Source organism: Podarcis erhardii (assembly GCF_964252035.2).
Source record: "Podarcis erhardii genome assembly, chromosome: 2".
NCBI classification, from domain to species: Eukaryota; Metazoa; Chordata; class Lepidosauria; order Squamata; family Lacertidae; genus Podarcis; species Podarcis erhardii.
Window position 1 is genome coordinate 44,585,633 of NC_138498.1, and position 25,317 is coordinate 44,610,949.

Genomic DNA, 25,317 nt, shown 5'->3' on the forward strand with positions numbered 1-25,317 from the left:
GTTCCTTTCTTTTAAGGACTACTAACCTGTCTGGATGCATTGCTCCTCCTTATAGCACCAAAAGCACCCTTCCATCATAACAACACCATGGTTTGTGTGTGGGCATGTGTGTCGAGTCAGTGCAACAGGCCAGGTCCTAAGTGAGGTTGTATTACCAGCTCCCACAGAGATCATGAATGTGTGTGTGGGTTAAATAGTTGTTGCAGATTGATGTAACATTCATTCTAAGGCAGACATGGCCAAACTTAGCCTTCCAGCTGTTTTGGGACTATAACTCCCATCATCCCTAGCTAACAGGACCAGTGGTCAGGGATGATGGGAATTTTAGTCCCAAAACAGCTGGAGGGCCAAGTTTGGCCATGCCTGTTCTAAGGGCACTGGCAATGGATCTGTGGACTCCAGCTCTGCAGCTTGCATTACACATACATAGCAGCAGCCTTAATGTTGCAGCAGAAAAATGTGTCTTACTCTCACTCTTGCCCTAGGGCCAGACTCTCTTACTACTTTTTTAAAAAATGGCACATGTGTGTTTTATGCATACAATTTTTCCACCATGTGGGGAAAAAATATCAAACATTAAAAAGCAACACAGCAAACCATTTCAGGGGACAATGTGTGTTGGCAATTTCACAGGTGCTAACCAAGTGGGACCCACAAGCACTAACTTGGTCCATCCATAAACATAACCAGGAAGAGCCAGTTTCCACTTTCTCTAGGACAGAAAATGTACAATTAGGTGGATGGCAGTGCTGAAACTCTTAATTTAACTCTGCTCCTCGCTGTTATTCTTTCTAGAATAACAAACTAGAATCTGGGGAGCACACACTCATTCCTTCAATCCTCTAGTTCTGCTTTGTCTCCAGCAGGATACTGCCTTTGCAGCTTGTACACTGGGACCTAGTCTGAGAAGCCAAGTTCTGTTTAGTATAATTAACAAAGGGCCACCTGATCTATTCACAAGAGTACACTCGGCCTCTCCCGCTTCTGTAGAAGGGGATGCTGTGGTGCACAAGAAGGGGATGGATGCATTCAAGGTAGAGAATAATTAGAAGTCAAGTGTCAGAGGTGGGAGAACAGAAGCAGCACTCCCAACCCCACTCTAAACACAGCACCACGTTGTTTTCCCTCGATGATGAAGGGAAAGAGCTACTATTAAAGTGCAAATTGAACCTTGTCAATAGCTAGTAAAGATCACACACAGGCACCATCTCCAGCCTACCCGTCCCAGGAGAACAGACTGGAGCAAGACATAATCTCCTGCTCTAGGATATTGGTTTTTCTGCAATGGTGGCACCACCGTTTGCTGGTACATAGTATAGGAATCTGTAGGCGATCGAACACAGAAGGCCAGATTCCTGATAACCTGCTGCTGTTATAGATACAGGAGAGTCACAGGTGTAGCTCAAGAGAAGAGAAAAGGTCTGTGCAAGCTTAATTTAGGGTAGAAATAGGTATGCAGCCCCCCCATCCTTTAAAATCCATTCACAACATTTAGTGTTATAAAAATGTAATACAAAAGTCAAAGCAAGATTGTGAGGGTGGCAAAGAGAGAAGGGGGGGGGACAGGTGGCTTAGCATGGTCTTTCTATGCCTCTTGCAGCACAAAACCCTTGCTCCAAGACACCAACACAACGCTGCCTGAGAGGGTTTTGGGGCAGCCAGACCGAGGGGCTTCAAGTCTTCTCCTATCCTCTATGCCAAGGCAGAAGCTTGCTTTGTAGTCTGTGTGTGGATAGTATGCAGAAGACCAGCACTTCCAATATGCAAGTATCCATCACATGAGCCCCCCCCAAACACACCATTACCTTTTAAGCCAATGATTACCACAAGAAATAGGAAAATCCCTTTGAGATCAATACAGTACTTTTTTTTTGTTAGCTTGATTTAAAGGGATTGTTTTTAATGACCTTAAGTAGATGTGCATGAGAAGTAAATCACTTCAATATAAGCAATAAGGTTAGGGTTTTTTTTAATTAAAAAAATCAGCTACATGACCTAATGTTATTCAGCTCACTGGGGATTATCCTCACCTAGCAATTAGCCAAACTCAGTGGGGAGAAACAGGCTGTATCAGCTTGAAGCAGTAGATCGAGTCCCTTGTGCTCAGTCACAAATCATAGCAAAGTTAGAATTGCCCTTGCCCTTAATGCTTGTCATTCTTCCATGGTACCAAGGAATCAAATTAGGCTTTCATTAAAAATAAACTACTGTTTTTAGAGCTTTACTGCATGTTATTCAAAATAATTATGTCATCATATGGTTGTATGTTGCTCGCTCTGAGCATCAAAAGGATATAAATAAATATCCCTTGCCAGAGTGCTTGTCCCTTACTCTCCTGTTGTTGCATGGATCTAGTCTGAGAGATCAGACAACTCTGGGAGAAACCACTTATTTTGAGCACACTGTGATTTCCTTTACAGTATGGAAGGGAAAACGCAAATTTCTTCTTAAACTCTTGTGTGTTTTGCAGATAAAGCAGCAGTCAGAGTTATCAACTATGTAGCAACTTTTGGTAAAACATATTGCCCTGTTCTACAGCCAGTCTCGAAACCACTGCAACGGGGTGACAGAAAGGTGAATAATAATTAATGTAGTATTACCAATGTCACTTCAGGGACAGTCATGCTAGAACAAACTTAAAAGTAAGGCCTGCACATCCAAGTGAATTCCATATGCAAAACAAATCCCAAACCCTGACAAAAACAGGCCAAAGAAGCCGCTTGGATTCGATTCTAACAAAAATATTCTCCCATTTACTCCAATGTAAATCTGAAACACTAAAGTCAACGGGGTTTTACTCCAGATTTAGAAACAGCAGCGATTAATGATCTTCCTAACATGTAGCCTTGGAGGCAGCGAGCATTCGGGTAGCACTACACAAACAAGTATCAACAACAATTGCTAGGAATTATGATGCACAAACCGGCAAACAGTTTCACAAGCCATCCAAAACTGCAAACATGTGCCCACTGCTAGCAAAAAAATGAAATCAGACTGACACAAGGAGATCAAAGCAACAGTTTGGGCTGAACTCTTGTTTGGACCACATACTATGCTGCTGGGCTGAGGGGGGAGGGGTTGAGGGGAGACTGAAAAATGGTACAGAAAATCACAGAGATTTGGCAATACGGTGCAGCATGTATATATAGAATACATCTATTAAAATATGCAAGGTTATACCAAACTGGAGCCTTTCCCCCAGGCATATTCATATAAGTACATACATAATACTTCAGGGCCACCCAAGTGACAGGCTGGGCCAAGTGGGGGCAGGTTTGTCCTCCTGCTTCTGCAGTGTAAATGCTGGGTTAACCTCACTAGAGGAATCCAGAGTTGGGGAGGTAAAATGACCAACAAGGCTTGCCTGTAGCTAAGAGGCATGCAGCATAAAATTTGGGGAGAAAACCAAAGGAACTCCTCCTTCAACTATGGACCAAATATATTGCAAATCCATGCCAAGTGAAAAATCATGGAGACCTCTTTCAGAAAGAGAGGCCCATGCATCTCATACAGAACCTTCATTAGATTTATTGTTGCAGGTTTTGGAAATTAGGCAAAATCAAATGGAGCATAAATTTGTACAAGCTTGGTATAAGGAAACAGATTAAAAGTATGCCCATGACAACAAATGCTTCTCCTTCCCTAAAAGCAGAAGCATCCCACAGTTTAGGAACTATCTGGTACTGTCCAGGGAACATTCTCTATAACCAGGGATGTTGCCTGATGAAGCTGCCTACCTCCTCAGCAGGGTGGAAATCCTACATCTTCAGAATTCGGCATCCTTCACCGCCTCCTTCACAGACCTTCTGTGGAACCCCTCCTAACACCAGCTGGTCTCCACCTTCATTTGCAACAATGCCTTTATTCAGACACCTTGCAAGACAAAATACATTTTGCATACCAGCACGTCCTTGAGATCTCTCCGTCACCAGTGGAAAGAAAGTGTGACACGAGAGAGGCCTTGCTGATTTTAATCTTGGACTCTATTGTTAAGAGGGAAGGATCCAATTATCAGGTTTCCTCCCCGTGTCGAAAACAAAGAGAAGGACCATGAATTGCAAATACAGAGTGATTTTTGGCTGGACCAAATCAGCACCATGCCACTTCCCAAAGCATTGCTCCACGGGTTACCTCTAGCTGGTGTGGCTATGTCAGCACTGGCCATGGTAAGCGTTCTTGTTGAGAAATCAATGTTTCTACCCCAACTACCCCAAACAGAGGTCTGCTTCTGTGGAGCAGAGCTACACATTATACAAGCATTTCTGAAGGTTCACGTACATGCAGAGGCAAGAGTGGAAGGGGCACCGAGGGTTAAGCACACACCTCCCACTTGATCTCCCCTGCAACCCTGCCATCCCCAACCCAATAGTGTTAGGAGGCAAACAGTGAGCTTGGAGCCTCATGTTTGCTTCATATGTAGTTCCACTACAAGAGTCTGTGCATTTTCACTAAAATAAAAAAAAAGATTTTTTTTAAAAAAGGGCAGAACCTGATGTCCAAGCAGCCCATGTTTCTCATCTCTTTGTTTGCCAAGAAGAAAATACTCTTTAGGCAATTCGCTCAGGTGCCAAGAAATTCAGCCACTTGCACTGGCCTTGTAAATCATGAACAGACTAAAAGCCCAATAATGGACCCTTCTTTCCTTAAAAAAACCCCTAGGGTTTGGGTGCTTTGATGGACTGCCACCCCCCCTGAAGTAAGCCAGGCATTGGTAGGAACTTTGCAAGAACCAATGTTGGAAAAGATAGCCATAAAGGTGGAATTGAGAAAGAATACTGCATTAGCTCACACAATTCCAGGCAGGGAATTCTGGAGGAACTGTCACTGACCATATGGATTAAGGCAGCGCCTAAACTCCTGTAATGGTTGCAGCAGAACAGAACTTCAGGCAAAGTGAGACACAGAAGTTACCAAGGGGAACCCTTCCCTTACCACAATTAAATAGAAAAGATGTCATACCTTTAGCTACAAAAGCAGTTCTGGCTGCTCCTTAAAAGCCCTCAAGATAATTGAACTTAAAGCTTTATGCCAAGCCTCCTCTAAGGGAGACGGATTGGCATTGCACAGTATAAATAAATAATATACACAGAAACAAAAATAAAAGCTCTCTCTCTCTCTCGATCCAAGCCACCTCTTCAGAAGCACTCTCTCTCTCTATCCATCCTTTCTTGGGCTGAAAACCACAAACTAGTGTGGAGGCATCCAATCTTCTTACCTCTCTGCAGAACAGCAGGGTAGGGGATCGCATATAAATAAAAGGAAGACAGACCCCTCTCATCTCTCCAAGCACAGCAAGGAGACAGAGGTTAATTACTACTGGACTGCATTTTATAGAACCAGCGGCCTGGTTGCTTCTGCTGTCCCTTCAAAGTTCTCAAGTGTGCAAACCTTTGTGTGTAAGGAGGAAGTTTTTTTAAAAAAGGAAAAAAAAGGTGTGGAAACGGTGGGTGGGAGGGTGGGAGATGTGAATGAGGTCAATACATGGATTTGAACTACCAGTGACAACAGAGCTGGAAAAAAAGGCAGTGCAGACAATGATCAACGGAGGTGGCCCATGTAATGCAGGCCAGCTGTAGGACTGTCCGTCCCCCATGCCATCTCGGGGGCACGGTATTTGCTGGGTAAGGGGGCCCTCCGCTCCATCTTGCGTGATCTGTCTATGACCTCCACACCCTCAGTACAGCGTGGCCAGAGGGACCTGGTGCCTTCCAGACAGACTTGGGACGGCAGCACCACTTCCTCATTTGCTCAGGGCTTCTTCGAAGATGATCTCGCCATTGGGCTCGGTGGCAGAGGCAGGGTCGTCCGCATCGCTATCCGTGGTGCCGTCGCTCTCCTTGCCGGAGCTCTCAGCCCCCCGTAGAAAGTGCGTGTTGTGGGGCGACAGCGGATACAAGACATCCTGCAGGGCACCTACCACCATGGGGCTGGTCAGCAGCTCCTCGTCGGAAGAGTGCAGCGAGTCGTCATCCACCGCCAGGTGACTCACAATGTGGATGCCGTCAAAGCCCATGGAGTCCTCAAAAGGCTTCTGTCCCTTCATCAGCCGAATCTGTAGGGAGAAGGCATTAGGGCAAAGATAGGAAGGGGGGGTCCTGCGAACCCTCAGAGTACAACTCCCACTGTCTCTGACCCTTTGGCTATGATGGTTGGGGCTGACAAGAGTGGGGAGCCCCAATGTATCCAGAGGGACGCAGGCTCCCAGCGACTGCACTGGGACAGCCATGATGGACTTGGCACTCTGCCTAATGGGACCGTTAGATGACATTAACTCTGATGCAGAGAAAGAACCCACGGTGGAGAGGACGCCTCATGCAGAACATGCACAAAAAGCTCCTGAAAACAGTGGCGATCCTGTGCTCAGGGAATAAGTTGAAATGGAAGCCGCGCCCCAGATCAGAGGGTTATCAAACAACATATACAGTCTCCACCCTGGTTGGAACAGAAGAGCACATTTGTCTGTGTTACATGAACATCCCCTCCCAGGGTTGGCAAGGAATCTGGGCTGTGAAAATGAAAACTTTTCACTGGGCTGTGAAAACTTTTGAGAGGGAAGACTTTTCCGCAGGTGTGCAAGAGGCAGAGATGGCTAGCTTTACAGCAAGAAAAAGGGGTTGTTGTTTTTTACATCACATAGGCGTGGGGGGTAACTTACTCTGCACCTTCCATCATTACCCTAGTTCTCGCCCACTGAAATCTCCTTCCTATGCCCTGGTGAGAGTCTTTGGAGCTCCTTTGCAGTGAGTTCCAACTGGTAGCCAACCACCTGGTTGACTCGCACCTTAAAAGCTGACTTCTGATCTCTATCAGCTCCTGAGGAAATCAGCAGTTTTGTAAGCCCCAGTCGCTTATGTCTGTTCTCCAGCTGGAGGCCCTGCACAGAAATAGGCAGCTGGGGAGAAGGAATGGGGACACAGACGGAGGCGTATTTGTATTCTTTGATTGCAAACAATAAATATTAAATCTTCAAAAAGAAAAACAGGCAGCCGTGACTTGATGCAGGGTGCTAACGGAGGCCAGCAGAGAAGACACCAGAAGTCACACAACCCCAACCCCTTGGTGGATTCCTCCTCCCTTTCTCCTACTAGTTTGGGCTCACCTCTGCCTTGAGCTCATCAATCTGATCCTTGAGTTCACGGATGTACTGGGAGGAGTCGGAGTTGTTGAGCTGGCCCTGAATCATCCCTTCTTCCCTCTGTGCAGAAGAAAGAAGAGATGGGAATTTACAAGGGTCGGATGCTTGGCAGAGAAGGAAGTGGAGAGAAAGCACATTTGCTGTTTCCTCCTCCCTTTTGTATGCATTATTTCACAGACTGCACAAATGAGCAAGCACTTTGTCTACATTATACAAATTTGACACAGTCCGTGTGGCTGATTGTTTACGTTTTGAAAAAGGGAATTGGAGAAACAAGACAGTCTGTATTTCCTGTACAGAATTCCTTATGTAAACAAAAGTTGAATGCTTGATCTTCAGGTCTCTTAAAAAGAAACAAAAAACTTGTAAGCTGTGTAAGCAGAACTAAATAAGGGGACCAACACTGGCTACCCCTGGTTTAAACAATGACAAATAAAACATGTTTTTAGCCCCCAGACCTCTCAGCTAGTTGCAGACACAAAAGGAACAACAGTTCATACAACAAGAAACAAATACTCCTGGGGGGGAAATGCTGCTTTAGGTACAAGGCAGGTTCATTGCTCCTTATCCTCCTTGCTCCCTAACCTGGATCTCCAGCTCAGCAATCCGCTGCCGCATCTCTGCCACTGCAGCCATGCTGTCGGCTTCTCGCAGGCGCACAGCCATCACCTCTTCTTTGCTCTGAAACAGAAAATGCAAGCCAGTGGCAGCAGCCCAGTGGAGTGCAATTAACGAGGTCAGCCAATGGGGGCGGTGGGCAGTACATTGGGCGTTGGGGGGAGGACCGCCTGCAGTTTCTTTTGGCAGCTGAAGATCTCACGAGACCCACAATGAGTCACTAAACTACCTGGAATTCCCAGAAATACACACAGGACACTGACTAAAATCCAGGACAGCGGCTAAAATCAAAGATGTCAGACATGCAGGAGCCCAGTCTCCTCTTCAGAATAAACAGACAAAATCTGGGCTCTCCATGGATGTGTTTGCATGTTATGGTAAATAGTCAATTGTTTTTCATGTATACACAAATGGGCACCCACTTCCTTCCCTCCCTAGCATGAAGCCACAAAGCACAATCTCTGGTTTAATGTTATATTGAAATGGGAATGGATGAAACAAACCACAACTGGTAAGCCAATGCAGGGCACCAGTGCCAAGGAACTGATTTGGAGGGTGGGGTGTATTCTGTAAATTTGCATGATTTCTGCTCTGAGTTCCTTGACTTCAGAGCAGCAGTGCAGCAAGATTCCTTCCTTGTCATGCATGAAAGGCTTAAGAGGAAGCAGCCTATGTCAACTGCATGGCATTAGACCAGATCTCACCTTGCACTCGGATTCAGCATGCTTGCGCTTGGTCTCACTCAGCTGGGTCTGCAGCCCCTTGTTCTGGGCCGTAAGGTACTGGACCTTTTCATGCAGCCCAGCACATTCCTGCTCCATCCGGTTTAAATGGTTGCTGTGGATCTGATCCTGGAATAAAGGCAAGATGATACTTGGACCCTTCCAAGACCAGACACGCTTATGACAAATAGGTTGGTGTGCACCATATTCTTACGTGGCACACTCTGAGTGTACTCAATAAGTGCCTATAATACAGTACAAAACCCTATACTTTCACTGACTAGAGTGTCATTGTTTGCATGTTAAAAAACCCCCAAACCAAACCAGGTCTTCAGTTAAGGAAATATGCTCACATTGCAAGTGGAAAGATCTCAAGTCAATTTCTAGCCATAAGAATAGATGAGGAGAAATTTATGTTTTTCAAGGAGTTTGTGCGGAATTGCCATAACTGCAACTCAACAACAACAACAACAACAACAACAACAACAAAAGATTGTGACCTGGGTTTCAAGTTCCACCACCCTCTGACGCAGTTCACGGACTTCAGCTTGGGCCTGTGTCTCACGCAGACGGAGGCTCATCAATTCGTCTTGGAGGTCATTCATTGTGTTCTTGCGAGGAGATTCCTTCCATCGCCCGCCTGTCCGGCTCAGGTGGGCCTAGAGTGAGGGAGACAGAAGGATAACCTTCACGTCTTAATATAGGCATATGATGCTCATTGGTCTCAATACTCCCATGTGCTCTACTTTAAGACCATGCTATTTCCTTATATGTTGTGATTGCTTATATATCTAACTAACTTTTATTTAAAACCCTTCCTTGGTATGAGTATCAGATATACTGCTATGTAATTTACAGGTCAAGCCCTTGCAGTCTTCCATAAAAAAGGGGGTTACCATATGTCACCGAAACAGCAGCATGTAGGAATTCAGCAACAGGGACAAGGAAGCAGGGCACTGCTTTAGTGGGCCACCATTCCACTGGATCATACCTGCCAATTGTCGTTGAGCTCCTTCACCTGCTGCTGCAGTTCCCGAAAGGATTTCATAGCCTCAGACTCCCGCACTTTCATAGCCTTCAGCTCTTCCTGAAGGCGGGCCACATTGTTTTCATCCGGAAGCAAGCTATTCTTCTGCCGAGGGAAGAGGGTTTGTGATATTGTTCAAGCATTTCAACCCACTCTGGTGCCCAAAAGTCCAAAATCCTGAAGAGTGCAATCAGGAAAACCAGACCTCTTTAAATATCACGCATGCTACCTAGAGTCCCAGGATGAATATACCCAATAAGTTCTGAGTTTTGTGAGGATGAATCTCACCCAAAATTGCTCTTTCCCTGCTATCTTTCCCGTGACGACAATTTCTCCTGAATGCATCTTGATCATGATAAAATCCGTATTTAAACTGCCCTTGAAAAGTGCGGTTTTCAACAGTTTTTCTGCAGAAACTACTGATGCAACCTCAAGGTGTATATTCAGAAAGGAAGACAAATCATAGAAGAGCAAACAAGGAAAGGTAATCTCTTGACTTTTCCTTGCTGAGACTGATAAGTGTAAATTCACCCCCCATAATACAATCTTCATCAACATGAGCATTGCAGAGAGGTCTGTATCAAGCTTTTGGGAGCTCAGGCCCTACTAGCCTAGGTTGCTTTCTAAAACATGCATGTTACATGCTAGTCCTTTTAGCCAATGTACCTTCTCCATGTCCAGCACTTTGTCCTGCATCTCTTTAAGTGCACTCAGGGTCTCAGACTCCCGCAAACGTGACTGTTCCAGCTCTGTTTCTAGGTGACTCACAAACTCCTCAGAGTAGCGGGGATTTCCCTGCAAACAGGATGAGAAACGTTGATAAAACCAGAGTGGCTGGGACAACCCAGTTGGATGGGCGAGATACAAGTAATATAGTATTATTATTATTACTACTGCTACTAGTTCCTAGATGTTGCAACCATCCATAAGCCTTCAGGTAACAAATGCCATCTTCAATGTTTTCTACAGTTTTTACTGCAGTGGTTGAGCATGTTTACCAAAATGCACTTGTAGGGGGCAGAAAAGTAGGCAGGGAGATGTTTAACATTCTGCCATTGACCCTCCCCTCATGTCAAATTTGGCCCATGAGGCAGCTCCTGAAAAGAGATCTGGCCTGTGGAGCCAAAAAGATTCCCTCCCTCTGCACTAGGAAGACAAAGGTATATTTACTCAGTGCACATTCAAGTGTTCATTAATGTTCTTAGTGACCAAAATATGGCAAAACTATTTTTTAAAAACCCATGAATTTGAGTGCATTGAATTCTCTGTGCTATTAGAAAGAGAGAGAGAGAGAGAGAAGAAATTAGGGGCTACTCTGTAGTTCTTGGGCCAGGAAAACCACCAACACCAAACCAGTTCACCGTACTTTTCGCTCTATAAGACGCACCAGACCACAAGACGCACCTAGTTTTTGGAGGAGGAAAACAAGAAAAAAAATATTCTGAATCTCAGAAGCCAGAACAGCAAGAGGGATCGCTGCGCAGTGAAAGCAGCAATCCCTCTTGCTGTTCTGGCTTCTGGGATAGCTGCGCAGCCTGCATTCGCTCCATAAGACACACACACATTTCCCCTTACTTTTTAGGAGGGAAAAAGTGAGTCTTATAGAGCAAAGAATACGGTACTTGTACCTCTTTAATTTCACCCCCTCCCCGTGCCCCGGACTGTTTCATTTGTGATGCCCATCACCTGCTGTTCCTGCAATTGCCGAATAGTGCTTTGAGCCTTCTGCAAATTCTCGGTTGCTGAACTGCACTGTTGCTTAACCACTGCCAGTTCTCGCTTGATGATGTAGTTCTCTTCAGCCTCCTGTGCGCGGGTAACTTGGCCCTGAAAAATGAGACGAGAAGCTATTATCTCAAGAGAAACACACCCACGTGTCATTTCTCTGTGGGATTCCAATTGAGGATGTGCACTCTCCTCCACTGCATCACTATGAGAGGCAATTCCATGTCCCAGGAGTCCCTTAGTACTGGGGAAAGTATTATCACCCCCAGCCCTCAGCTAAAGTGTGCAAGGTGATCTTGAGATGATGTATGAAATCAAGCAGGTATCCAAATGAGGAAATGTTGTAACAATGGGTGTCTGGGTACATGTGTGATCTGGTCATGATAAAGAGACAAAGTTTCTAAATACCCCAAATGACAATGCCCGAAAACAGCTGGCCATGGAACTGAATGGAAGGGAGGCTACCCTCAACTTAATCTTAAAAGGCACCCAGGACCTGGTGCAAGATGTAAGTGCTGATGAGCCAACTGGGAACTGTGACCAGTGTTATCAAATTCAACGTAGATGTAAGTGGGACATTGCCAGCAAAGTCCAACAGTTACATTTGACTTCAAAAAAGGAAAATTCTCAAAAATGAGAAAACTGCCGTTCAGCTTCCTTTTTACCAGTCAAAAGGGTCAAATCTCTCAAAGATGCTTCCAAGTTCTTCAAAACTATGACAGAAGCCCATTTAGAATGTATAGGAAGGCATTAGAGGCAAGAAGTCTTCCATCAGAAAATGAAAGTCCTGCCCAAATGTGAAGAGCAAAAAGCAGCATGAACTTTGATAAAATAAAATAAAATAAAAAATAATAAAATAAAATAAAATAAAATAAAAATAATTTATTATTTATACTCTGCCCATCTGGCTGGGTTTCCCCAGCCACTCTGGGCGGCTCCCAATAGAATAATAATAATAATAATAATAATAATAATAATAATAATAAAGTGATAAAACATCAAACATTAAAAACTTCCCTAAACAGGGAAATGCAAAGAAATGCAAGCAGACAACAAGGGATGCAAAAAAAGAAAAGTTTGCAAAGCACGTCACTAAAAACATTAAGACCAACAAAAAAATTGAATACATAAAAAGCAGGAAACTGGGAGGCAGTTGGATCTTTAAATGATGGGGGAAATCAAAGGAGTGATAAAAGAAGAAAGTGAGATTGCGGAGGAGCTGAATAAATTCCTTGCATCTGTCTTCACTGCAGCAAATGCAGGGCAGATCCCTGTGCCTGAACTGAAGCAAACTGGTGAGAAGAGGTGAAGTTCTAGGCATCACTGACAAATTAAAACCAAACAAATCACCAAGTCCCATTGGTAACCACCCGAGAGTTCTTGAAGAATCCTTCGAACAAAAAATATATGGCTTGTCCCCAAGATCAGTCTTGTATGGAAGAGTATAAATTGGCCACTCTAACACCATTTTTAAAAAAAGGAGTCCAGGATGGATCTGAGAAATTAATGGCTAGTTGAGCTCTCCACCTTTGACAGGTCATTCTGGCAGGTCAGCAACGCAGCTAATCCCAGCGGCACTGATCAGCACAGACAGCAAGCTTTGCTTGCCAAGGAACAATCAGGAGAGCACTTTAAAGCTCCTCATCTTTACCGCCCCACACCTGACATCACATATAGGGCAAGTGGGTGTGGTTTAGTGGAAAATAGCCTTCTTGGCAGAATTAGGACTGTTGCTGTTGTTCTTTAGGCTGCAGTTTTCCTGTCTCACTAACCTTTTAAAGTCCTTTGACAGTATCAATAAACATTTGGATAGGTGTGACCCAGTCAACTGTACGTACTTAGTCTGAGAAAAAGCATTTGATAAAAGTCCCTCACTGAAGACTCCTGAGCTTAGCAGTCATGGGGTAAGAAGAGAGGTCATTTTATGGATCAGTTATCTGGTTAAAGACCAGGAATCAGAGAGTTGGGGAAAATGGACAGTTCTCACAAAGGAAGGATGTAAGAAGTGGAGTCCTACAAGGATCAGTATTGAGGCTTGCCCTGGTAGACGGCCCAGTGAAAATGCACTTTGTGTGCGGCAAATGTGAAAAAAGCAAATTCCATGTTAAGGAGCAGGGAGCTTCATAATGCCCTTATACAAATCTGTGATGCGACCGCACTTAGAATACTGTGTACAGTTCCAGACACCACATCTCAAAAGTTATTTAGTAGAACTGAAAAAATTTCAAAAACGAACAACCAAAATGATGATGAGACTGGAACAATTCCCTTGGGGAAAAGCTTACAACTTTTAGGGCATTTTAGTTTTGAAAATATGGCAAGTTAGGTGTGACATGACAAAGTTATATAAAATTATGCACAGAGAGTGGCTAGAGATACGTCTCTGCCTGTCACATAGAATACCCAAACCCAACACCATCTAATGAAGCTGAATGTCAAAAGATTCTAGAGAGACAAAAGGAAGTATTTTTCTCACAGTACATAGTTTGCAACCTCAACATATAGTAATGGCCTTCAATTCAGATGGTTTTGAAAGAGGTTTAGACATATTTGCGAAGGATAAAGTTATTAACGGCTACTAGCTATGGTGTCTGGATTGCTTCTAGTATTGGACGCAGCACTTTTCCGAATGCTGCTGTGTGCATGCTCTGTTTGTGGCCTTCTCATAGGCATTTGGTCCAGAACAAGATGCTGGCACTTGGTCCAGAACAAGATGCTGGACTAGATGGGTCTTGGGTCTCATCCAGCAGGGCTCTTCTTAAGAGTTTTTTTGGTTTTTTTTAAGTGGTAAGCAGAGTAGCATTAATTACCATACTGGCTTTCCAAAGCATTGCTCCAGCGCTAGCCATACAGAAAAAGGATTGTGCATGTAGGTTTTGCTCCCATTTTTATTTCACTTGGTTGACTAAGGAGTGCACCAGTCTTTTAGTGCTACATGTGGTTAAGTCCATATGACATCACAAGGTATATGAAGGGGGGCTGCTCCTTTGAAAGCAATCCTATGTAAAACCTTTGCATGTGTGCAAAGCTAAGCCTATCGCTTTACTGAAAAGGCTAAGCTAGAATCCATCTCTCTGACACAAAGTGCTTTGAATGGAAGACTTTGATACATATGGTGCTTTAAAAGGGCAATGCCCTGAAGGCATCTAGCCCAGAAATGCTATCATGCTTCTCATTCCAGTTGTGCAACACTGCCCCCCAAAAGACTTCCAGCTCCCCCAAATCTACACAAGGCCCATTTAATACAACCCCCAGATCTACATGCTCTGAAAGGGCCTGTTATGTTACAGAAAGAAGGTTCTGTACTCTTAGATTCTGCTTGGGAGGCACAGCCTGCAGCAAGGGTTGGGGAGGGCCAAAGAATTTCACGGTTTTCTAGGCGCAACTGTAAAGAGATGTGTGCCTTATTAGTTAAAAATTGTAATTCCTAGAAACTGTAATATTTATATGCCTTATGTCAGCATAAGATGTGAAAACATAATGTTCCAGGAATTTGTCTTTACACAGAGCCTGTGCCATCAGCCATATTGTGTATACAAGGAACAGATGTCCAGTCATCGAAAGCAATTCGCCAATTCAGAGAATACCTGTGGGCAGAGGCAGGAAACCAATTAGGGGAAACCACAAAGCTCACCTTCTGCCCTTGAGAGGTATCTGTGACTTGCCCATGGACTAGGGGGGGAAATGGGCTTCACAGACTGAGGGAATGTGAGCCTCCTTCCTCTTGCCAAGCCTACTACTGTCAGCCTCAACACCACACCAGCTTTTCTTCTCTGAATAATACCATCTGCATTCATCATGGTTCCTCCCCACCCCAAGTCTTTTCTGGCTGGCAAAGATCTTAAGTAGGTCCTCCATCAGACTTAATTAAGAACCACTTGGTGAGTGTCTGGGACCCATTAGAAGCACTACAGTGTCTGTCTCTAATTGGAAGCACTGTGTGCTTTTGCAAAATAGTTACCCTTAGCTGTACATCAATGTGTGTGCCGATGAAACAAATACACAGTAAGAAAAACACAATGAGATAGCTGCCCTCAGAAGCTAGAAGCTCAGGTGTGGTGACCCAGGAGGTCATTTTCTTTTTTAAATAATTTTTATTAACTGGCCAATCAAATCAAATCAAATCAAATCATATCACATCACATAAATTCCGAATTACAAAGCCGAATTTTAAATTTTGTTGAGGGGACCCATATTTCAAGATCCGAAGGGGGATTCTGATCATCTTCTTGCTACTGCGTTAATGTCCAAATCAGTCCAAACAAAGTTCATAATTCTATCCAGTCTTATCTTGCTGTTTCCACATCTTATCTTGTTCATATATTTGCTCTTTTTTCTTTATGATCTCTTCTGATAATCTCCTTAAGCCGATAAACACTAATAATAATCCTGTGTGAATTTTTCCGTTTGTCCAATCCTCAAATTGAGATGGTTTCCATATATCATCACATTCATAGATAACATCGCTCTTTCCATCATTAATCACAGAACTGTCGTTCTTAAGTCCCTCTGAGGAGTTTCACCCACAATATAAAAACAGCTCTATTTCTCTATTTCGCCTCCCAGACTTAGGTCCTCCGACAGAACTTCCCAATATGGCGACGGTATTTTTAACTGCATCATTCCAAAGCCCTTATACATTCCATGCTCTTCTTAAAACATGCTTTGGTTAGAAAGTTTATCTCCACACAGACGTAAATCCACAGCTTAAGTCCTTCAAACGACATTTCTGACTTGTGAGAGGGGATTCTTGTTTAATCACATAGAGGAAAGAAAGGAAAGATTTTTTCCCCTCCCCCATCCAGTCCCTTTGCCATATCGAGTCTTGGTGTATCTTCATCTGATTGATTCTTGTTCCTCAGACTCGTCTTGTTTATCAGAGATCTCTTCTGTTAGCAGTCTTTACTCCCCCTCCTTCCTTGAAATATGTGCATTCACTTCATCCTAATCATTTCTTTTGAAGTTCTTGCAGCTAGAGGAACGGATCAGAGGCAGCGTCCAGGAGCGCTGAAATCCACAGGAGGGCATTCTGCCTAGTGCCCCCATCCCCACAAATTTGGGGGTGGTATAGGGCACAGCAGGCAAGGGCAGCCCCACCCACAATCCTGGGGTGGGGGGTGGGGAGGCTATTTACTCCCATCACAGCCTCCCAATTACCTCGTGTGGGTCGGAGAGATGTTATTGTCAGCCATCTTCTGATGCACCCCTAGTGGCCCCTCCCAGGAGGTCATTTTCTGTGGCAGTTGTGGAATTCCCTCCCCCACAATGGTGTGTCTGGCAACTTCACTGTAGTTGTTGGTGAATACAGAAGATGTGCCACTTTCCCCTGGCCTTTGACACTCAAGAGATATTTTGGGACCCACACAATTTCTGTGACTGTAAATTGTGGTACTGAAACAGGCAGACGTGGGGGTGGGGGAGAAGGTTAGCTTTGAGAGGTCTTTTAGAAAAGATCTCCCCACCACCCCTTTTAGTGCCATGTTGTTGTTGTTGTTGTTGTTGTTGTTGTTGTTGAACAGTTGGCTCTGTCCTACTTTATTTCATGATTAATTTCTGCAATGAGAGAGGGGTGGAGATGTCTATAGACATCTAGGTCTGGGCCAGAAGCAATAATATGGGAAGATATATGAAAAGACTGACAGACAAATTAAGAACTTAATTGCAGCTAAATTGCAGGTGCACATATAAGGAAGCTGGGGTATGATGAAGTCATAGACAGGGCTGTCCTTTTTGTGCTTTCTTGCACTAACAGGACGAGAAGCAGTATCCACAGTTGCCTGGGGATTTGTGTTTTACATATCATGCCAATACCTCCCAACTTCAAGCAGTGCTGCCAGTACTGAAATCTAACAGAGCTGTAAAAGATTCTGATTCCCATGAAAAACAGAGTTCAAGCCTAATCCTGTTTTTTGACCCTAAGCAAAACTTTATTCAGTGGCATGTAGCATCAAGTAACTAAACAGGATTAGTTTAGAATAAGGGTTAAACAGGCTGTCCAAGGATCGTTAACGCTGAACAGCTGAATACTTCCTATTTGTACAGCACAAGAAAGGACCCATGACAGCAATAAGAACACTGATGAAGAAAAACAGTAAGTAATCTTATTGGGAAAGATTGGTGTTCTTAGAAAATAGGAGGTCCTTCCCTTTGATCGGAGCTCTTCCCCATGCGTGGAAGTCTGAGTGTGGCATTCTCACAAGACAAGCGCAGTCAGATTCTACACCGACAGATGTGCCATCACTTTATTTTTTGAATGGGCTGCATCATTTGTCAGTATTGGTGTTGGTTGTGCCACTTCCACAATCAAATGTCAGACTTTGTTTGCAACCTCTGAGTTTGCCTAGTATTTGGGGCATATACTAAGCTTCCCCATATATGTATCTCAGTGCAAGGAAAGAAGTGTTGTATCCCAGGGAGGGTTTGTATGAGTTGCCAAGAGGAGTCCTGTAGTATAAGCAAGTCAAGGAGATGTTAAGTCATCCACATAATCTACCTTACAATTCTAAATAGACAATACAACTCTTACTTAATTAGCAAAAGTATTTTGTTCAAAAGTAGCTCAGCATTAAACACTAGTTGGAACTAATTTGCTATAACCGCTTTGCCAACAAGGTGCACTCCAGATGTTTTGGTCTATTATGGCCATCAACTCTAGCTATACTGGCTGGAGCTAATGGAAATTTAACGCAAAACATCTGGAGGTGTTGGTGAAGACTGTGTTATTAAGAACTAGAGGGGCTGGGAGCTGGGGGCACTGTTATACAGTGGTTTCGCTCCTTCCTCCTGGGCCGTGTTCAGAAAGTGGTGGTGGGGGATGAGTGTTCAGACCCCTGGGCCCTCACTTGTGGGGTGCCTCAGGGTTCCGTCCTCTCCCCCATGCTTTTTAACATCTATATGAAGCCGCTGGGAGAGATCATCAGGGGGTTTGGACTGGGTGTCCATCAATATGCAGATGATACCCAGCTCTACCTCTCTTTCAAATCAGAACCAGTGAAGGCGGTGAAGGTCCTGTGTGAGTGCCTGGAGGCGGTTGGAGGATGGATGGCGGCTAATGGATTGAGGTTGAATCCTGACAAGACAGAAGTACTGTTTTTGGGGGACAGGGGGCGGGCTGGTGTGGAGGACTCCCTGGTCCTGAATGGGGTAACTGTGCCCCTGAAGGACCAGGTGCGCAGCCTGGGAGTCATTTTGGACTCACAGCTGTCCATGGAGGCGCAGGTCAATTCTGTATCCAGGGCAGCTGTCTACCAACTCCACCTGGTACGCAGGCTGAGACCCTACCTGCCCGCGGACTGTCTCGCCAGAGTGGTGCATGCTCTAGTTATCTCCCGCTTGGACTACTGCAATGCGCTCTACGTGGGGCTACCTTTGAAGGTGACTCGGAAACTACAACTAATCCAGAATGCGGCAGCTAGACTGGTGACTGGGGGCAGCCGCCGAGACCACATAACACCGGTCTTGAAAGACCTACATTGGCTCCCAGTACGTTTCCGAGCACAATTCAAAGTGCTGGTGTTGACCTTTAAAGCCCTAAACGGCCTCGGCCCAGTATACCTGAAGGAGCGTCTCCACCCCCATCGTTCTGCCCGGACGCTGAGGTCCAGCGCCGAGGGCCTTCTGGCGGTTCCCTCATTACGAGAAGCAAAGCTACAGGGAACCAGGCAGAGGGCCTTCTCGGTAGTGGCACCCGCCTTGTGGAACGCCCTCCCATCAGATGTCAAAGCGATAAATAACTACCTGACATTCAGAAGACATCTTAAGGCAGCCCTGTTCAGGGAAGTTTTTAATCTGTGATATTTTAATGTATTTCTGGTTTTTATGGAAGCCGCCCAGAGTGGCTGGGGAAACCCAGCCAGATGGGCGGGGTACAAATAATAAATTATTATTATATTATTATTATAAGAACCTCATTTTTCAGAATCCTGAAGGTTTTATTCCCGTGCATTTCCACACAAAACTCAGAAGCAGATGTTTAGCTAAGAGCAGTTTTTATGATTTTGGCCCCTACTCCTCCTTGCAGCTATAGTTTATATATTGATGTCTTGGAAGAAAATTCATCCACATATTAAAAAGATAACCACATCTACAGCCCATTCAGAAAGCTTCCAACGGAACCCCCTGCAGCTTTAATAAGCCCTTATTTCTTCTAGGACTTTGCAGAATAAAGAATGATGGGCATTCACACTGAAGACATGTAATTTCCTATGGAAGCAGTATCTCCATAAAGAAAGTAGTCTGCATGCTGTTTCCCATATAGACGTGATATCTATGTAAGAAATTAGATATCAAGGATACTGCAGAAAATGTTTTTATGTGCCGTGATTTTCACACAAGAGAGGTGTTGCAGTGTCATGGTTCTTCCTCTGACACTTCCCTCACCCACCCACAAGAAGTAGTTGAGGGCTACAGTTTTTAAGTCTCTACAGCACTGTATCCTAAAACCAGGTAAGTCAGCCAGAGCATTGTTAATTTTGAATCTGCTAAAATAATAATAACAACTGATCTGCTAAGACCCAGAAACTTTCAGCCAGTTTAAGTCAGCATCATTCTAGCTAAAAGCCAATCAGCAAACAGTGATGTAGAAAGCTACGGCTTCAGAGCTCACATCCTTAGCTGCATAAAACAGGAAGGATTGTAGCATCATTAATATCACATGATCTAATGGATGCAACTTAAGAGTCCCCCTTTAAAGAATGTTACGGGTGATTCAAGAACCAATACAGAATTGTTAATCTGAACTCTTCTGGGTGGAAGTGCCAAGTAAACCCAAACACAAAGATAAGGCTGCAAGTGGTTTTTCTGTCCTGGAATGAAATGTTACACCAAGAGGAGAATTAGAAATAAAAAAAGGTTGTACCATACCTGGATCAATCTATCTGCCAAAGCAGCACTCTCCTACAGACTCAGAAGAGGGAGATCCAGACAAGGAAGGAAAGATGAAGGAAAGAAAAAGATACAAAAGCAAGGTCACACACGCACTCTATAGCTAGAAGCACAGAAGAAAAAAGATAAAGAACCCAACAGAGCCCAAGTAGAGAACTTCCATTCCAGAACAGTGTCCAATCTGCAGCGTGACACTTCCCTTTATGGAGAAAGCAAGGCACATTTTATGCATGTGCTTTGTGCCTGTCCACAGGGGAAGGCAAACAGATATGGATTCCCTCAAGAAAATCTTGTCTTGCATTAACTTCACTTCAATCCTGCAAATGCTGCAGCGGCTTGTCATTTTATTGCCCATTAGGTCGATGGAAGAGATCTTATTTTAGGAGTCAAACTTGTGTGTTGCCCAGTCTCCAATTAGCCAGACTCCCTGGAGTTGCTGGCTCTGGGCAAGTCTCCAAGATCTCTGTTAACAGTACATCAAAACGGGGCCAAATAACTTCTATATTTTTCATGTAAAACTTTAATATTTAGCACAAAATAAGGTCATCTGAGGTATATGGCACAGCATAGCTGAAAAACAATGAAAGGTTCAATTGCTGCACAGTGAAGTCCCAATAGCAGGCTTAGAGTGTCCAGAATATAATAAAAGTTGCTTCTGTTTTAAGTTATCATCCAAGCTGAAGTTTTTTGGGCTAATCACGTGTCTGCAGCTCCTGCAGTTTACTTTTTCCATCTTAAAGAGTGCAGGCAGCAGATCACCAAGGTTTTGCCGCTTCTTCATTACCAGCAAAGGTTGTGAGAGAGCTGAGTAACACTGCTTCGGACATATATTACTCCCTACCCTCCTGAAATAAAAACACCCCCAGCAGTCTCTGTGAAGGCACACAGCAGAGACTAATGGCTAGCACCCTGAGTAGTGTCCACAGTCAACTGGGACAGTTGGTTGTGTAAGGCCTCGTTTTTGGTGGCCAAACTAGTCTGGAAGCGGAGGAAGTGAATTTTCATGCGGCCGGGTACTCTCCTCACCTTCTCCAGGGTCTCAATTCGCTGTTTCAGAAGACGGTTCTCAGAACGGAGCCTCTGCAAGCGAGATCAAAGTCAACATGCATTCTAATCTGTAAGAATCAGCTTTTGTTAAGAGATGGCCAGCATGCAGAAATTATGCTGAAATCCTGAACACCGAGCTAGAGCCATCTGTACAACCAGCTGATTGAATAACCAGGAAGCAAGCATTACACCAGAGAGAGTGAGAGAGAGACAGATCTTAAAGTTCAGTAAGAAAGGAATGCTTAAAAAAACCCTAAGGTACACTGAATGACACAAAAGGAGCCAAGGTACGTGAGCACTTGAACTTTTGCCTGAAGTTCAAGTGTTTCTATAACAGCAGAGGACACAGTAGAAAGAATGCAAGCCCTGCAGCAGACAGAAGGACCAATATACCAAGGGTACAAGGCACTGCTATGAAACAGCAAAACCATCTATGTGATCTGACCATTGGACAACACTGCACACCCTTAGGATAACAGTGTCTTGAGGCCTTGCACTGGAAGAACAAAGAGTAAGTTGACTCGCTTTTTTGGGAAAGGAAGCATGGGGAACGCCCATGTTTTTGTTCTATATGTTGCCATATGTGCAAGACAAGTGCAGGAATGTACAGGGGAGGGAGGTAAGGAGGCAGCTTACCTTGATTTCAATCTGCTCTTCCATCTCTCTGTTTTTGATTGCAGTGTATTCCTTCTCTAGTCTGTAACACAGGCAAAATACAGTTCACCCTGATTCTCCCTACAGAACGCCAGCGCTCTGGAGATGCTCCGAGAGACAAGCTTGATATGATAGCAGCACATCCGTGCATTTAACGCCTGATCTGCCCCCATCACATTGAAAGAAGTCTATTTGGGTTAGAATTTAAAGAACATGGGTAATAGGCTTATGGGTAATAGGAGTTTAATCTTTCCCATGCTTGCCAGTTAATTAACTGGCACTGCCTGCCTTGGTCTATTTTCTCCAAGCTAGGCTCATTTCTGGTACAAAAGTCTGGGCAATGAATTGTAAGAAGCTGAGCAGCCTGTGAGGTTAAGCTGCCTTCACCAGGATGCCCTTTTCTGCTCCTTAAACCAGATCCCAACCCCTGTTTTCTATGCAAAAATCAGATTTGCTACAGTTGCACCCAATCTGGCTGCTAGAGGAGCCAAGGACTGGAATAGCTAACCATCCATGCTGGACAAACACAACTCCAAAGTCTCCCGGGTCACACTTCATGATTACGAAGTGACACAAGGCTGCCTGCAGTATTTGTCGCACGATCAGGAGACTTTTAAACTTCCAATTAAGTCAATAAGGAATGGTAATATATGATTCAGCTGCAACCGCTAGCAGTTAACATATTGACCCTAAAGCCATCTGTGTTTCTAGTCTCCAACAACACGGTATTTTACACTCACTCTCATGCTACTCTGTACTGAGGCTGAATTGCCTTATCCGTTATGTGCCCACTCACAGTGCTTTAACCTGTGGAACTGGCACTGTTACAGGTGTCACATAATGCTTGTGAGATCTTTCAGTGTAACAGCACCAACACTTTGTTCCCACCTGCCTACTGATAATTACGCAGGCACCTTCACTGGACACACACTCTCTCTCTCTCTCTCTCTCTCTCTCTCTCTCTCTCTCTCCCCTCCCCCCTCTTTTTTTGCACTTGCTAAAGCATTTTTGTTTCGGTGCAAGCCTATCTAGATACACATGATATGTTTTAATCTTCTTGCTATTCATTTTAACAATATTTAAAATGTTTCATTGTTTTTAACTCTTAGTGATTTTAATATTTCTTGTAAAAAGCTCAGGGTTTTTATTACAATCAAACAATACAGAATTTTTGTTAGATAAAAATAAATAAAATAGATGGGACCCCAGTTCACAAATATGTTAAAAGGCAGCCAGGATCTCCTATCTTTAAACAGATTTGATATTTAGGATGTAAGGTACACAATTAGCTAGTTCCACAAAAAGCCACACTATGTTCTTTCCAACCCCTGAAATTTATCTTAAATTGAGCGAACGAAAAAACACAGGGAAAGTTAAGTTTTAGTATTGGGTGCTTTTTGATGTTGTACTAATTCAAACACTAACCTTACCCTTCAGGATTGTTTTTTGCTTGCTTCGTTTTGACTAGGAGTGGAGTTTCCCCAATGTAATATTTACCATGGTAAAAGGTAAAGGTAAAGGACCCCTGACAGTTAAGTCCAGTCGCAGACAACTCTGGGGTTGCAGCACTCATCTCGCTTTACAGGCCGAGGGAGCTGGTGTTTTGCCACAGGCAGTTTTTCCGGGTCATGTGGCCAGCATGACTAAGCCGCTTCTGGCACAACCAAACACTGAAACCAGAGCAGCGCACGGAAACGCCGTTTACCTTCTTGCCGGAGCAGTACCTATTTATCTACTTGCACTTTTTGGCATGCTTTTGAACTGCTAGGTTGCCAGGAGCTGGGACCGAGCAACGGGAGCTCACCTCGTCACGGGGATTCGAACCGCTGACCTTCTGATCGGCAAGCCCAAGAGGTTCAGTGGTTTAGACCACAGCGCCACCCACATCCCTTGTTTACCATGGATGTCCTTTAAATCATGTGATTTTTGTGGGTGTTCTTCGTAAGCTTAAAGTAGGATGATCAAACCCATTGAAAAGGACAAGCCACAGAGAGGTTTCTTGGTGGATAACCATCAGCATTTTCATTGCAAATTCCAATTCTCCACATACACTTACTGCTGGTTAGAACTTGGTATCTTAGCAATTAGTGAGAGCACCATATTTTAGAAGCACGGCACAGGAAGAGTTTCCGATCAGATTTAGTCTCCCTGTTTGAACTTTTGTTACAAACAATGGTTCCAAGTTCTCTCTCCCTTCCCATTAGTGTTTAAAGACTCTGCCAAATTATACAGCCAACATAGTTGGAATGGGCTTAGGGTAAGAATGGGAGTTTATTTTTGACTGGGTCAATTTGCTTAACTTGCACTTTAATTATGTTATTGTATGATTGTAAAGGGATTGTTAAAATCCATGAAGTGCACAAGGAAAGTAATAAACACACATAAGATGGAGTTAATTCTGGACAGCAGGGGCAACATCCAACATAATGCTGTGCGAGTGGATTCCTCCTTCCGCCCTGCAGCCTCCTGAATGTCCCAAATCCTGCTCCAGGGGTCTTCCAGCCCTCCAAAGCATATTTGGTGGGTGTGCAGAGGGCTGTAGAGGGGAGAAGAGGAAAGGGAAGTCCCACTGGGCAGATAGAAGTCTGCTAATGTGTGGGCACAGCAGGGTATCACCTCAGGTCTTGTGAGCTGAGGGAGATAAACACCCATAAGAAAAGGTGTTTCGTGTCTACAGCCAACAAAATTAGGTGCTACTGTGTCCAAGTTTCAGCAACAGTCCATGACCACTTCTCACAAACACTATCTGGTGAAAAGGCCCCTTTTACGTGCCACCAATGATAACAGAAAACCCTGCTTCTGGCAATAAAAATTCCTCCAAGAGAAATTCCTTCGATATACAGTGGTACCTCGGGTTAAGTACTTAATTCGTTCCGGAGGTCCGTTCTTAACCTGAAACTGTTCTTAAGCTGAAGCACCACTTTAGCTAATGGGGCCTCTCAGTGCTGCCGTGCCACCGGAGCACAATTTCTGTTCTCATCCTGAAGCAAAGTTCTTAACCCGAGGTAATATTTCTGGGTTAGCGGAGTCTGTAACCTGAAGCATATGTAACCTGAAGCGTATGTAACCCGAGCTACCACTGTAGTTGTTCAGGAGACTTCCCACATCAACCTACACAGCTTTCCAAAGAAAGTGACAAAAGACACTTATGTATGAGATATATGATAAAGTAATACTTACCGCTTCATTTTCTTAGGGTTGTATTTGACCTGGTAAGCCTTAAAGATCAGCTTATCAGGGCAGTTTTCAAACTGATGAGGAATCACCTTCTGGAAATACTGTGAAAAAGGCAACACTGAAGTCAGAATGCGCCTAGGATGCATTCCCTGGTCTGCAAACCTGCTTCTAACGTCCAGCTTAATTATATCTACTCCTTCCCAGAAAGCTAAGACAGAGGGAGTGGCCAGTCTTTGGAATGCCTCTTGTGATGTAACACTTCCAAGTGCTGCTCACTTGAATTTTACCTCTTGAGAATCACACAATGTAGCATTACGATCTGCAATGGA

At 44.2% G+C, this 25,317-nt stretch overlaps 2 protein-coding genes across 7 annotated transcripts in view; one reads left to right on the forward strand and one right to left on the reverse strand.

Annotated features, from left to right (window-relative positions):
• The window catches only part of LOC309332819 (transforming growth factor beta receptor type 3-like), a 30,324-nt gene extending 19,158 nt beyond the window's left edge, over positions 1–11,166 (forward strand). The window contains exon 19 of the transcript XR_014152339.1: positions 10,859–11,166. The gene's annotated coding sequence lies outside the window, so the exon portion shown is untranslated. The remainder of the gene's footprint in view (positions 1–10,858) is intronic.
• Positions 552–25,317, reverse strand: part of EVI5L (ecotropic viral integration site 5 like) — a 51,326-nt gene continuing 26,560 nt past the window's right edge. For 2 of the 6 annotated variants that reach the window (XM_081845968.1, XM_081845969.1), the window contains exons 9-21: positions 24,992–25,089; positions 21,794–21,854; positions 21,137–21,190; positions 20,090–20,122; positions 11,189–11,329; positions 10,169–10,297; positions 9,467–9,607; positions 8,976–9,134; positions 8,458–8,604; positions 7,721–7,816; positions 7,100–7,195; positions 6,782–6,892; positions 552–6,052 (exon numbers count right to left, since the gene is read on the reverse strand). In XM_081845968.1, the coding sequence (XP_081702094.1) occupies positions 5,741–6,052; positions 6,782–6,892; positions 7,100–7,195; positions 7,721–7,816; positions 8,458–8,604; positions 8,976–9,134; positions 9,467–9,607; positions 10,169–10,297; positions 11,189–11,329; positions 20,090–20,122; positions 21,137–21,190; positions 21,794–21,854; positions 24,992–25,089 (1,578 nt within the window). In that variant the 3' untranslated portion in view covers positions 552–5,740. The remainder of the gene's footprint in view (positions 6,053–6,781; positions 6,893–7,099; positions 7,196–7,720; positions 7,817–8,457; positions 8,605–8,975; positions 9,135–9,466; positions 9,608–10,168; positions 10,298–11,188; positions 11,330–20,089; positions 20,123–21,136; positions 21,191–21,793; positions 21,855–24,991; positions 25,090–25,317) is intronic. The other 4 variants (XM_081845970.1, XM_081845972.1, XM_081845971.1 and 1 more) reach the window with 4 other exon arrangements.